At 39.0% G+C, this 15,315-nt stretch overlaps 1 protein-coding gene across 10 annotated transcripts in view; it reads left to right on the top strand.

Annotated features, from left to right (window-relative positions):
* Positions 1–10,800, top strand: part of LOC126100110 (RNA-binding protein 5-like) — a 133,995-nt gene extending 123,195 nt beyond the window's left edge. For all 10 annotated transcript variants that reach the window (XM_049910640.1, XM_049910632.1, XM_049910638.1 and 7 more), the window contains one exon: positions 8,695–10,800. In XM_049910640.1, coding sequence (XP_049766597.1) covers positions 8,695–9,417 — 723 coding nt within the window. In that variant the 3' untranslated portion in view covers positions 9,418–10,800. The remainder of the gene's footprint in view (positions 1–8,694) is intronic.
* The last annotated feature ends 4,515 nt before the right edge of the window (positions 10,801–15,315 follow it).

Here is a 15,315-nt window from a genome sequence, read left to right as displayed (position 1 = left end):
AGGAATGTAAGAGAGATGGGGGATAGGGAAAGATACAAGGAAGGGGTACAGGAAAGAGGCAGGTCTATCGACAGATGACTCCACAGTTCCACAAGAAGACAAAAAAAAGCACAGAGGAGTACAACAGAAAGAGATGTTGGAAGAGGGAGAGGGGGTGGAAGGAGAGGAAGATGAAGAGGGGGAGAGGAATGTAAGAGAGATGGGTTGAAAAGGGGAGAGAAGGAAAATATCTGCTTGTGGGGGCAGTGGAAGAAAGAAGGGTGGGAGAAGGCAGTGCATGATCTGGATTGAGGAGGACTGGTAAAGACAAAAGAGACAATGGAAAAGGCGAGATGAAGCAATGGGAACAGTTTAGTGGAGGCTTAGGCCAGGGCGTTTGGGAGAGTTCAAGATGTGTAGTTCAAAGTAACTTGTGCTGGAAGGGAGTATCGAAATGGCACTTGTAGTGAAGCGGCCGTTGAAGTCATTTCTGTTGTGGTATGCAGCACGCTCGGCAACAGCATTTTCATGTTTGTGGTTTGCCACAGTTTGGTGATGGCCATTCATCAAGTAGAGAGTTGATTACTTGTCAGGCCCACATAGAATGCTTACACACATGCCCCTGCCCTTTATTTGATAGGAAATTCCTGTGACTGGACTGTGGTAGGAGGTGGTGGGTGAGTGTATGGGACCAGTCTCACACCTGGACTGGCTACAAGGGAATGACTCATGGGGCGCATGACTGGGAGTAGGGTTGGAATAGGCATGGACAAGGGTATTCTGTGGGTTGGGTGGGCAGCGGAACACTACTTTGAGGGATGTGGGTAGAGTTTTAGGCATGGTATCCCTCATGTCAGGACATGATATGAAGTAGTTGAAGCCTAGGCGGAGGATGTGATTGAACTTTCCAGGGCCTGGGTGATTGCGTAGGAGTATGGTTGATGGCTGGTTAACAGGTTTACTGGAGTCAGATGAGTAGATGGCACAGGAGACTCGTTTATGGATGACGTAGATAGTAAATTGTCTGTCAGTAAAGGCTCTGGATCAACAGCTTGCTTTCCAGTGTGCATATGGCATCTATGGGTGGTGAGGCTTTAAGGGTATCTGTGCCAGTACCACGGATTTGTTTTTAGATTTGGCCTTCAAAAGTTAATTGTAGGTCAAGGTGTGTTGGCTAGGAGGATTAGGAAAGAGGCGATGAGTTTGGTATCAGGAGGGTGTTGGGAAAGATAGTGCTCGATGGCTGCAAGGCCATGGGCATGGAGGATGTTGGTGTATAAGGACGTCGCATCCACAGTGGCCGACAAGGAGTCTGGTGGTGATGGGAGAGGAATTGTGTAGAGGTAGTGAAGGAAGCGAGCAGTCTCTTGACTGTAGGATGGGAGGCTATGGATAATAGTTCAGAGTGTTTGTCAACAAAGACAGAAGTTTGTTCTGTGAGAGTGTTGCACCCAGCCACAATGGATGACAAGTAGGCAGACCTGTGGAGTTGGATATGTGAAGTTGGGAAGTAGGCAAAAGGTAGAAAGGTGTAGGATTTCTGGTGTGTGGAGGAAGTTGGCTTCAGGTGTCAGGTTTTGGGGTGGACGTAAGGCCATGAGAAGCTGTCTGAGATCATGGTGGACTTCTGGGATGGGATCATGATCATAAGTTTATTGATTTAACCTTGTGCATTATTTCTAGTGGTATAGTCATACTTAATGCAGTACTGAATGACATGTGCTGTGTTCTATCTCAATTCAGTGGCACTTTGCACGCACTAAATTTCAAGAAAATGTGGTTTATATCTCCAAATGTTGTAGGTAATCCATTAGCTTGGTTGTGTTACTTGCGTTGTCTGTAAAAATATCTGTTTCTGAGTGTTGGATAGGTGATGGAAGGTCACTCACAGAATAGCAGAAGCATTGAGTGATCGACAGGTACACAAAAAAGGAGAATGAAAACTTTGACAGCTTTTGGACGAAATCCTGTGACAAGTTAGAGTACAACAACACACACATGTGTGCGTGCAACCCCCCCCCCCCCCCCCACCACCACACCACACACACACACACACACACACACACACACACTCTCTCTCTCTCTCTCTCTCTCTCTCTCTCTCTCTCTCTCTCTCTCTTACGTTGCACTGGCTGGATTGTGTGTCTAGCTGACTCACCGTAGGTGCACAGGTTTGTTTGAGTTTTACATTCAGTCAGAACTTTCCTTACTATGTTGATGGAATATTTTTCACTGATATAGAACAAGAGTAAATTAGTCCCTATTCTGATGATACTGTTTTGTTGTGTACATTCCCTGAGTTTCATACTAAAACACATTGCATTCTTTTAGTTTCACAGAATGAAAACCCAGCAGATCTGAAACCGTAATATTTGAGCTTCTCTAAGAGAATAATGTGAACTGCACAATAAAATGCTTTTGACACGTCACAAAAAATACCAACTGACAATACTTTGTGATTCAAATTTTATAATAGCTAGGAACCTGAAAATGTAGCATCTATATTTGGTGAAATTTGCTCCTCCTTCTTCTTCTTCTTCTTCTTCTTCTTCTAATACTACTACTACTACTACTCTTGTGAATGAGTAGGGTATGAATTTAAAGGGTGGTCACACCATCTGCCTGAATTCAATGTCTTGATGTTTTGATATAAGTTTCTGGTGGGAGTGTTTGCTTTTTGAAAACTTCTAATGTGGTTCTTTTTCTAAAATGTTATCTGCTTGTTATTTTTGTTATTTCTTTCAACAAATGATCATTTCTTTTGAGAAGCAGCGAAGTTTTCGTGATGTTGAACTGAGTGCTCTCCTTGTAGAAATAGAACCAAAAATAACTCCTATTTGCACATTAGTGGAAAAATTTCGACAATGTCAAAATATGTTTAAAGGTTTTTGTTTTTCAGTCGCTATAGTGCAGAGTGCAGGCAGTGTAAACTGGCAGTCAGCTGCTAAGGTAAACAGGTGAGAATTAGGACTGCCAGAGGAGTGAGGACTAGTGCGGGAAAACAAGCCACACCTCCCCCTCACAGGGAAACATCCTGCACCCACGTTCTGATGTCCTGCAAAAGCGGAACTGACACATGATCGCAGGGATCTCCAATCCCTTCTGCTGTTGTGAGGGTCATAATCAAAAGCCATGGCAGTCCAGGATTAGTCTCTTCCCTTATTCCAAAATAAGAAAAGAAAACAATGAGCAACCCACAACACACAGATTCGGTAACAGCTGCTGTGCAATTACTTGTTGAGGTTGGCAGTGCTGAAAATGAGGTAGTTCAGGCCGGACCTTTGTCTGTATTTGATGCATCCACAGTTCTAAACCCTAGCTCCCTAAAGCTGCCACATTAAATGTGTCTGCTTTATACCAATTTTTGAACTTAAATTAGTAATGTACGCTTCTCTTTCTTGTAAGATACTAGGTCCCTTGGCTGAAGTAGTATGTTGCATTCTGCAGCATGTATTTTATACAGACCATTCAACTGCCCACAATTGGCATGGCACCAAAGTGTCAAGCACACTGATACATCGTTGCATTCCTGCACTTTTTATGTGGCAGACACATTCGTAATGCACATTATCTTTGCAGACTGGGCTTTACCAGATAATGTGCTATACCACTAACTGGAAACTGGTTACCGTTTCAATATTTATATGCTAAAAATAAAGCTATCTGGATAGAATTCTCTATGAACAACATCTATTTAATAATGCCTTTTTTCTCATTTTGAAGCAGAACCTGGATCTTTATTCATATTTATCGCAAAATGTGAATTCTTCACATCTCAAGTAATATCTGAGTTGCGAATTGAAAAGTAGTGTTCTGTGGAGAGACTCTATTAAAATATTCTATTGTGAGAGGGGCATTTTATGGTTCTTGCATACTTAATACTCGAGTAACTTCAAGAACAGTGCTACTGGTTAGTATTACAAGGGCTGTTCTTAAAGTAACCTCCATTTTCCTGTAGTATGCTGCGTAGAGATAATGGCGCAGCTTTTGTGGTAGAATGCACCTGAAACCAGTACACTGTGAGCAACGGAGAATCAAGATCATGTCTTGGTTCCTTTCCAAGCCAAGTACTTTCATAACGTGTGCTGTACTCGCAAGTCCTGCCAGTTGTGAGGTGCATTCTGTAATAAGTTTAGTTGTGACAAAGAAACTGTAAAGCTAGTGAAATCCATCGTGAATGTTGTGAAGTATGTAGGTCAAACATAATGAGTGAAGATGGTGTAAAAGAGTGGTGTTACACATTCAGAAACGGGTGACCAATGTCAGTGATGAAGAGAAAAGGTGAATGCATATCTGATTCATTTGGTGGACAAAAGAGGTAGAGAAAACTGCAGAGTCACCATCTTGGAGCTGTGTGTTAATTTTCCACAGATTAGTTGTACTCTTCTGTACAAAAGAGTACAGAGTGACTACCGAAGATTTGAGCTGCGGGAAATTTAATGTTGGATGAGTACCTGAACTCTTTTCTGAAGAACAAAAGGCTCAATATATGGCAGTAGCACTGTCCTTTTTTGTGTGTTACAAGAAAGAAACTGAAGCTTTTCTTGACCAGATTTTGACTGGAGAAGGACATAGATGCAGTATGTGAATGTAGAAACAAAACCTCAGGCATTGCAGTGGGGCCGTCACCAGAAAAATGCACAAAGTATCGTCAAACACTTTCCAGCAGGAAACTCATGGCAAACGTCTTTTGGGTCAGAAAAGGAATTTTGCTAGTGGAGTTCTTGGAGAGAAATGCAACAATTAACATTGAAAGTTATTGTAACACACTAATGAACTTGAGAAGGGCCTTTCAAACAAATGTTATTGCATTTTGAGTTCTGTAGGATCACAGCACTCTACACATACAGCGCAACATACTACGACCAAACTGCGAGAGTTCAAATGGGATGTATTAGATCACCCTCCTTACAGCTCTGGTTTGATACACAGTGGTTATCATCTCTTCATGCATATGAAAAGATGTCTTGGCTCAAAGCACTTTGGCAATGACAGAGTGTGGAAACCAATGTCAAAGATTGGCTTCAGTCGCAGGCAGCAGAATTTTATGACTGCGAAATTTCATGTGCTACAATAAATGATTCATTGTGACTAGAAACTAAGCGGAAAAATAAGGAGGGGAGGTAGGGGGGATGAAAGGTACCTTCTGAATAACCCTCGATTAATATCTGTATTACTTCTTTTCGTGTAGAGGGGGCTGAAGATGGCATGTTTCAGTCTGGTTAGAAATATCCCCTCTGATGGTGATGTGATGTCATCCGTGAGTGAAAAATTTCATATATGTGGAGAACAGAATTTTAATACTTTACTAGAGGTATTTGAGCTCTAAGAGTTTTTAGTTTTGAGGGAGTTAATTAAATTTGCAATTTCTGTAGTGGAACATGAAGTAATTGCCTGTGTTTGTGGCAGTACTTTTCACTTGTAGCCTATTGCTTTATCCCTTCAAGTATTCATGTTTATTTGCTGACTATTTCAAGGAAGTATTCATTAAATAGGTTAGCTAGCTGACTGCTACCATTTGTTATATGGCAGTACTGCCCATATTGCTTCAGTTTTATTATTTTAATTAATACTTTGTCCGCCCCTGGTAGCTGAGTGGTCAGCGCGACAGACTGTCAATCCTAAGGGCCCGGGTTCGATTCCCGGCTGGGTCGGAGATTTTCTCCGCTCAGGGACTGGGAGTTGTGTTGTCCTAATCATCATCATTTCGTCCCCATCGACGCGCAAGTCGCCGAAGTGGCGTCAAATCGAAAACTTGCACCAGGCGAGCGGTCTACCCAACGGGAGGCCCTCGTCACACACCATTATTATAATTATTGCTTTCAAACATTTTACATATATCTGTTGCCTTAAGACAGTGCAGTATTTCTTGTTTAATTTTTCTGTTTGCCCTGAGTATTTAAATCAATTTCCTTTTCCTTTCACATGATTTTTGGCTCCTTTTGTAATCTCTAATAAGCACTGAGAGCAGCTGCAACCCCCGCCCCTATATAACCACACCACTAACAATTCCATAGTTAAAATGATTGTTAACTGACAATGTTGGTGCAGCTTGCATGCTACTTGTTCAGTGCAGTTCTGCGAAAAACACACTGTAATGCAACTGTCAGTTCTTTGGATTATAATGAGCACTTGATACATTATTTCTTTTCCAAGTAGATTGATTGGCAACAGCTGTAGTCACATCTACCACTCACTACTGAACTATCAAAATCTTCACAGCACAGCATATATCACTGCTTTTCTCACCTGCCGTTATCTTGAATGTCAGTATTTAAAACACATGGTCACTTGGCTGGTGATCCATTTTATAGAAATCAGAATTGAAAAATTATGTACTTCAGTGGAAATAGCATAGCAGGAAATAAGCCAGAAACACAAAACATCACTCTGTGACTTGCAATCGAATGAAGGTGCTTTTGATCAGCATGTGGTGTTGTCACAAAGTACCTTTTCTCCAGTAATGTGATGACATTATTCTTGAATTTGATTAATTTATTTGTGTGCACTGACCACATTCAGCATAAATTTCTGGCTGTGTTCAAGAAATTCTAATTTTTACTGAAATCAGATAATAAAAACAGTGCATCAAAACTGTGTAGTGACTTTTGCAGTGTCTTCCTTAGTATTCAGTATTGCAGCTCCTCATATTACCAGCTGTAAAAGTAATCTAACGGTAAGTGTGTGTTTTTCCTTTGTATTCTGTAGTGTTGGTAATTATCATTGACAGATTTGGTGACTTATTTAAGATGAGAGAGTACAAAATACACAAGAATATGTATGTGGTAAAACATAAACCTATGTGGACCACTGCCCAGTGAATGTCATGTGATTTGATTGTCAACTTTCATGTTGTGAATACTTCTGATTGAAGACAGCTCTTTGTTTGTCTTCATGAGGATGAATAGACTGTGTTAGGCTATCTAAATTCAGGTAAACTTTGAGTGCACATCATAAATGAAGTACATCAGTACTGTTTTTGTTACTAATTACGCTGATGAAGAAATCAATGAGACAATATGGTGATTGGTGTTGGAATTTTTACCAATTACAAATGTAATCCTCCTGTTTAAATGTCACCAAGTTGCCTATTTGGATTTCACATGAATCTGTTGGCCTGCCTGTCTTCAGTAGAGCATTCCCATTTGAATTTAACCTTGAATCAACATACATGCGCTTAAGTCATTGGTGGGCCAGTCTACAGATGTTTGTCTTCAACGTTACATGTAGTGTGCTTTTAAGTGGTAGCTCACACACGTGTGCACCTGCCCCCCCCCCCCCACACACACACAAAACATTTTTAAAAAGAGTATGATAATAGTAGTTCACCTGCTGTGAAATTGCTCTGAAGTAGGTTCCAGCTCTAAGGTCTCCTATGTGAACTGACACACAAAAAGTTTGAAACTTCTTTCACCTTTCAGTATAATCTCTGTGCAATTGTACACAACTTTTCACAATGTTGATGCTGTGACTCCATGACCACTGCAGATGTTTCCTTAGGAGTCTATTTTGACCAGTGAAAAATAGCTGCGGGAATAGCAGCACTACTGGAAAATGTGTGGCTATATAGAACATTGGTCAGATGAGCAAGTGCTTGAGTGACTTCATCAAAGGTGTTAACACGAAGAAACTCCTGTGTTACGGTTCACCCGATGCACTGCTGCACTGTCATAAGTGAAAGAGCACATGTGTAGATTTTTCGTGGTACTCTCCACACTATGCTGGCAAGTAAACTGTTCTTAAAAACATATTTTTAGTTTGTAACTCTCGCCATAGTGGCCATTGGAGCACAGTGTATAAGGATTATGCCTTCACTGTCCAAAAATGTGGTGCAAAGAGTGAGTGTGAAAAGAAAGCCACACCGTGCCATCATCGTGCACCATCACTGCCTGGTAAAATTGTCATAGTTGAAACTTTGAGGTCATCAGTTAACATTTTTGGTATCCATCTGGAGGTTACTTCCCACATTTTCAAGTCATCGTGCAGGATTGTGATGCCATGGAAATGCCAGCTATGGAGGCAATATCTTTCACATTAATTGGTGATATTGCAAAACAACTGACTCCATGCATCATCATGTTGCCAGACTTTCTGCTGTAAAACAAAGATTTTTTTGGTTTCTAGTCACATTGATGATCAGCTTCTTTGAACAGTTGTACTCACAAGTGCACATTCTTCACAACTTTCACAGGATCACACAGATCTAACTCATCTGGCAAAGAATTTAATGTGTGTCACTGGGCAAGTGGAGAAACTGAATGGTTATGTGCTGTTTTTGTAGTGTCAAAATCATTCCTTGCTCTCACTGCACCCGCTAGAGTTCTGTCGGCCACACATGCTACCATGTGCCTTGCTGACACAGTGTATATCAGGTATGTTGAGCCAAACTTTGTGTTTCTGTCTACTCCCAGGCCTGTGAAAGAAAAATTGAACACTTTTGAACTTTGAACGCATTTCAGAACTAGTGGAGATGTATTTGATTTTAAAAATGATGGTATTCTGTTTTGCAGAGAACAAAAAATGCAGTTTGTAAAATGCTTGCATTATCCTCTCAAACATTTTTAAACTGCAGTATTTATTTATTCATTTATTTATTTGTTTGTTTTTAAAAAAGCTTTCTATCAAATGTTGTCAATTAAGGAATTGTTTGACATTGGTTGCATATTCTTTGGCACACTGCACATACATGTTTTAACCTTTTTTTAAATCCAACAGGTGTCTCAGTTCGTTGCACGCATGGGAGAAGAGGGTCCTGGACCCGCATCACCAGCTGCTACTGGAGGACCTGGAGGATTGGTGGCTGCATATGGTGGTGGCTCTGAGTCAGATGATGACATTGATGACGTACTTCAAGAGGAAAGATTGCACACAGATTGGACTAAACTTGCATGCTTACTTTGTAAAAGGCAATTCCCAAGCAAAGAAACCCTGCAACGCCATAACCAACTGTCTGATTTGCATAGGCAGAATTTGGAAGCTTGGTACAGGGTTCGTGGTCTTGATCAGAATGATCCCCAGCAACGTAATAGCCGTTACCGTGACCGCGCTAAAGAACGCCGTTCAAAGTTTGGCACTACAGATCCTACAGCTGCTGCACCTCATCCCAATCGACTGAAAGAGAAATTCCTCAAAGCACGTGAAGAAGCGGCTCGTTCAATGTATGAAGAACCAACACGTGCTGGCATTGGATCAGAAAATGTAGGAAATCGTCTACTTCAGAAAATGGGATGGCAAGAAGGTATGGGTCTGGGCAAAAGTAACCAGGGGCGCACTTCTATAGTGCAGACTGATGTTAGAAATCCAACAGCAGGACTTGGCTCACGTGAAGCTGCTGCTGTTCCTGTTTTACCTGGAGAAAAATACAAAGACCGTGTTAAGAAGATGATGTTTGCACGTTACCAGGAACTCACAGAGCAAGAACAAGCAGAACCCAGTTGAACATTGAATTACTTCACAGATTTATTGCCTATGAGTGAAAGTGTTTGTTACTGCCATTTGGCTACAAATATCCTGTACTTAATCAGTGGGCCAGTGTTCAATGTGTTTGTTCTTGTACAGGATCTTGTAGCTGATATTTCAGCCGATCTGACATGAAGAGGCATAGTGATGTTTGAGACATTGCACACTGAATGTGATAATGTTCAGATATCTTCTGTGTGTGAATAAATCCATTGTACAAAAGATGATGTTGACTGTTAGCTTGATTGTGGACTATTACTTAATAGGCTACTCAAATGTAGGAAATTTAAATATCATGACGGGCCCAGGAGATTATAGACATACTGTTTTGTTCGTTTTATCGACGAGCAATCTTGACTGCACTGACAACAAATGGTAAGTACAAAAATAACAGGGAGCCACGAAATCCCTTCTCCCATGACATAAGACATTCCAGGTTGTAATGTTGTACTGTGCTGTTCCTTTGCAAAAATTGAATGCACTTTGTTTTCCTTTTTGAATGTATGAGGTTCCTCCAAACAGTGTAGGCAGTGTTAGTTCCAGTGGATATAAGGCAGTGGCTGCACTTTGAATCAATGCTGTGACTTTTTGAATTATTTTCTTGTGCTGTAATTACTACTTCACAGAAAAATAATAAAAAAAACACTTATTTGCCAGGATCTTTTACGAGTTTGTAGGCTGTCGTAGGTCTTACTTTTATCGTGGTCTCAATTGATTTTTAATTTTATTTTTGTTGACTCCTCAGCAGTTGCGCATTGTTCTGGAGAAAGATGCAGTTTTCATTGTTCAGCTGTGCTGAAAGTAAAAAAATAAATAAAATTTACTGTCATCCTCTTCCATTCGTTTTGTGTTGGTCACAGATGTGGTAAGATATTTACCTTGTATATACGTAAACCACTTTTAAAAAGTGATGTATATATTTCATTGTTGTAATTTTGGACATGGAAAGAATTAGTAAAATTTTATAAACTGTAATAAATTAGATGGTTCCGAATCATTTACTGGCTCTTTTGATTTTGTTCTCAGTATAGGTGCTAAACTTAATTATAAGTATTGTGTAGCATATAACTATCTGTTTAAGAGAGAGAGAGAGAGAGAGACTTTTATTAGTGTGGAAAAACTTTTGTAAATAAATCGAAATTTAATTTGATGCCTCATTCAAGCTCCTGTGGGAGGCACAGCTCTTAAGCTAGAAGGACCCATATAAGTAGGGTGTGCCAAACTATTACAAATTCGTTTGTAGCTGACACCTCAAATTTAGCAACAGTAGCAAAAAATGGTTTTGTTCTTTTTGTATATATGTTAATTATTAAGCTGATAAACTGAATAAAGTAATTATGTCCTTACTTGTAACTGCACATTAAAATTTTTAATATTTAACCAACTTATACTTTGCAATTGCAGTCCACAGCCATTACTATGCAGTTATCAATTATTTGTTCCATTACAACTGAGCACTGGTCAGTGGATGGGGTTTCAGTTGAAAGTTGCATTAATTTTTCTGGAGAAAGTAGCCGAAACTACTACTGTTTTCATATTTATTTCCTTCATTCACAGAGGAAATTATTTCCATTTCAGTTACCATGCTGGAAATATGATCAAATATTGAATAAATCATGGAATCTGTGCATCCTGCAAAATTGCTTATTTTGGAAGGAGGTAAATGGAAATAATAGTCAGCACGTTTGCTGAGTTTGTTGGCTAATACAGGCCTAACGTTTTAAAGTGAAACCACTCCATTTGATCATAGTTGTTTTAAGTTTAAAAAAAATGATATCTGGAGTAATGCTAAAAATGACATCTGGAGTAATGCTGATAGAATCGCAAAGAGAAGAGATTAATCATGAGCATTGGCAACTCTAGACATTAGTAAGTTGTTGGGAGAGTAAAGTGAAGCACCACACAGACCTATTGTATGAGAAAGGCATGTTGAAATATTCCATTTCTGCTTCAGAATATCTTCTTGTTCTTTGTGTAGCTGTGAAGCTTTTGTATGAGTGATCTGTGCTGCAGTACTTGCACACTAAATTTGTGCCTTTCCCTTTGTCTCTGTTTTTGTTTTAAGTGATGAAATCGTTCATTCCAAAAGCTTGAGATTGAAACTTCCTTCTTTTTTTTTGTCAGAAATGGATAAGTTTCAATGTTGCTGATTGGCAGGTAAGTATGTTATGCCTTTGTATTTAGGCACAATTATCTGAATGTGGAAGACTTTGAACAAATTTTGAAACTGCGTTATGCACCAACTTTTCAGATTCCATAATAGTTCAGTGCAATAAGAGCAATTGTGCCATTTACAAGCCACTACATTTTTCATGAGACAATGTTCCAGCCATTTCAGATCCTCTGCTGGATAAAGGCTGCCTCTACATTTTGCCATACATTACGCTCTTCAGCAATATATACCCACATTGCTCCTGAGTGTTTTAGTCATCCACACACCTTCCTCTTGGTTTCAGCTCTGTCTCTTCTAAATTTTTGCAATCTAGCAAAGCACTTCTTTTATCCATTCCTCCAGGCCTATTGAGAATATTTTTGTGGTAATGCAATGTCATTGTGTCACTCTTCCTTCAATTTTGAAATTCTCAGTATCTCCCTGCAGTCTAATGGAAGCTGTAACATTGACATGTATATTTTTCAGAATAGTGATGTAAATTGAATTGATTCCTTATTGCTCAAGGTCTGTTACTACTGATTTAGTTAAAACTGGATCAAAAGCAATTGAAGAAATACAGTCTGAGTAAGAGTCCATCACTTTTTTTTTTTAATTAGTATAATGTCCCATCAAAACAGCAATTTTAATTTTCTTAATTACTACTTTTGTCTATAGCCATAATCCAGATTCTCTAAAAACAACAATATGAAAATAAAACATTAGACATAAACTTTTATTTTTTATTTTTGAGCTTTTCCTCATTACAGAGGCTTATCTCCAACATAATAATTTACTTGGAAATTACGATACAAACTACATAACTTAAAAAAAAAAAAAACTTTTAGATATATACATTACAACCTCCCACCTCCATGTTTTTTCAGATACTTTCTATCCAGTCAGATGTACGTACCATATACAAGCACTGTGTGACAGGTAGCATACAAGTATTTTAAAAAGCAAGTAGCTGCCATTGGTGGTAAAATCACGATTGTCCTTAGCATATGAGCCACAAAAAAAAATATACAGCAATAGGCAAAGTACTGTTGGTGAATGCTCTTCCTGCAGGCTGCCAGCATTGTGCTATTGGCTTCTGATATTTCACAGAATGGAATTTTCATTCCCCAGTGGACTGTGCACTGATAGAAACTTCCTGGAAGATTAAAACCGTATGCCAAAACAAGACTCGAAATCAGTACCTTTGCCTTTCACGGTCAAAGTGTTCTATCAGCTGAGCTATCCAAGCACCACTCACAGCCTGTCCTCGCAGCTCTACTTCCATCAGCACCTCATGTTGTACCTTTAGTAATATTCTCTTTTATAACTGTCAGCTTTTGCCACTTTTGGAATAATAATTAGCTCTCTTCCAACTTTGTCTTCATCCAGAGGTTATTTCAACACTCTGTTAAATATTGCTCTGAAGTACACCAATTTATGTTTTTAACAATGGCAAGGACTTCCGTTAATGATCATATCAGTAGTTGTTGGAGTCCTAAAATGTTTAACAGAATGCTGAAAAAAGTAATAAAAATGTAAAACAACATCAAACTAAATGGGAAAAGAAAATTATGTTAGTCGTAGCAGTAAGAAATAATGTACATTGCTATGTAATACTAAGACAAGATATGTGACAAGATGGCACAGTGTTTTAAGAAAACTAAGGTAATTGTAGATTTTCAAATTATATGTACCATTAGTTCAAGATTACAGCATAAAATTGGCAGTAAACGAAATAAGGTCTTATGATCTGGTCAGACAGGAAATAATTTTGCAGTTTGCTTTAAGGATGAAATCCTAAACAGCTTCAAGATTTTACACAAGACATAAAAAGGATATTTGTTGTATATCTTAGAGGAAATGAATATCTTTAATCATAGGAATACACAGTCAAATTTACAAATGGTTCAAATGACTCTGAGCACTATAGGACTTAGCTTCTGAGGTCATCAGTCCCCTAGAACTTAGAACTACTTAAACCTAACTAACCTAAAGATATCACACACATCCATGCCTGAGGCAGGATTCGAACCTGCGACCGTAGCTGTTGCGCGGTTCCAGACTGTAGCGCTTAGAACCACTCGGCCACCCAAGCCGGCAGTCAAACTTACAGCTTGATGAACAAAGCAAATTAAATCATAGTGGTTATTTTAATATATTCAGAAACTTACTTGCGTAAATGAGTGGTGAGGAACTGCTGCTGGACCCCGGCGCCAAGCACTAGAGCTGCAGGCGATGTAACAAATTCATGGTGCGGCTCTGGCAACGTCACAAGTAAACAGTCTTGAAGATAATAGCATGACATTGGGGCCCTCCAAGAAGAAGCAGTCACCAACAGCTAATTTCATATTGATGATTAACAGTTTTAGGCTTGCACTTTAATTTATTATTATTATTATGAAATTTGGAGAAATTTCTGATCTCTTTGAAATTAAGATGGGTCAGACAAGAAGATGGATTATCCTCAATCCTCTTCGACATTGTACTGGAGAAAATAGTTAAAATCTGGGAATAGGCTCTAAATTTGGAAGAATAATAGAAATACACCTCGGGAGGGAAAGACAGAACCTAGAAATCAAACTTTTAGCTTTTGCCAACGACCTTGCTATCTTAGCCAACAACTAAGAAAATACTCAGATGATGTTTGAGAGTCTTCATGAAATTGCAAAAAAACGGGTCTTCAAATCTCCCATGAAAAGGAAGTATATATGGAGTACAGGCACTGAAATGAGAGACATATGGAAGTAAATTGTGGGATGATTAAGAGGACAGAGAATTTCAAATACCTGGGGCAGTGGACTGGATAGGGAGGCAAAGGAAGAACCAGAAAACTAGACCTGGCCTACAAGCTAACACAGAATAAGTACAACAATGGGCATTGTTCTCCAAGGCCAAACTTGGACACCGCAACTCGGTGTTACAAACTGAAGTACTGTATTCTTCAGACTGTCTTATTTTAACCCTCTAACCGGAACATCGTTTACTCGGCGGTAAGATGGAACATCGGTCTGCTAGACCGCTAGGACATTTAAAGTGTATTTTTCTCTATTTTTATGACTTTTCCGCACTTCTACGTTGCTTCTCTCTCTCTTTAAGGTGTAATTAAACATAATAATAGGTTTTTGAACCATAATATTTGTTAAAATACCAGTAAATTCAAGTTTATTACTAGGAAAAACTTTAATTTGCAGTGTTTTGTTGTTTACACATTACTCCTTTAGAAATACTTTTTTTTACATTATTATAGTTACAACACAAAGAAAATGAATACTAAAATGTAATGCAAAGAAAAAATTTAACTTTTATTTTTAATTGCACAAGTCTTGCACACTTTTCGTGAACACTCCAAGCACGTTGGTTCTTCGCAAGAAATACACTTGTAGGCAGTTTTCCTCTTTTTTTGATATGGACAAAATCGACAGGTTTTTCTTTTACCAAGTGTGTCCGTCGGACACTCATCAACTCGAACAACAAATTTATTCCGTTGGCTAACGATTTGCTTTTCTTTTGCTGCCTCTTCTTCTAAAGATGAAATAATACTTTGTAGCTCTTGAGGCAGATTGGAGATTGCCAGTCGGGATTTTACGAAATCGTAGACCAAATATAGAGAAACTCTTTTCAGGAAATCAAAACGTGATACGGTTTTCTTCTCTCCAAAAAGTCCATAAAGTATACTTGCGTTTGATCCAGCCATGGCCACCATGTGGTAAAAAATAGCCAACGGCCAC

This window comes from Schistocerca cancellata, chromosome 9 (genome assembly GCF_023864275.1).
Source record: "Schistocerca cancellata isolate TAMUIC-IGC-003103 chromosome 9, iqSchCanc2.1, whole genome shotgun sequence".
Taxonomy (NCBI): Eukaryota; Metazoa; Arthropoda; class Insecta; order Orthoptera; family Acrididae; genus Schistocerca; species Schistocerca cancellata.
The sequence above is the reverse complement of the archived record's forward strand: the minus strand, read 5'-3'. Positions and strand labels throughout refer to the sequence as shown.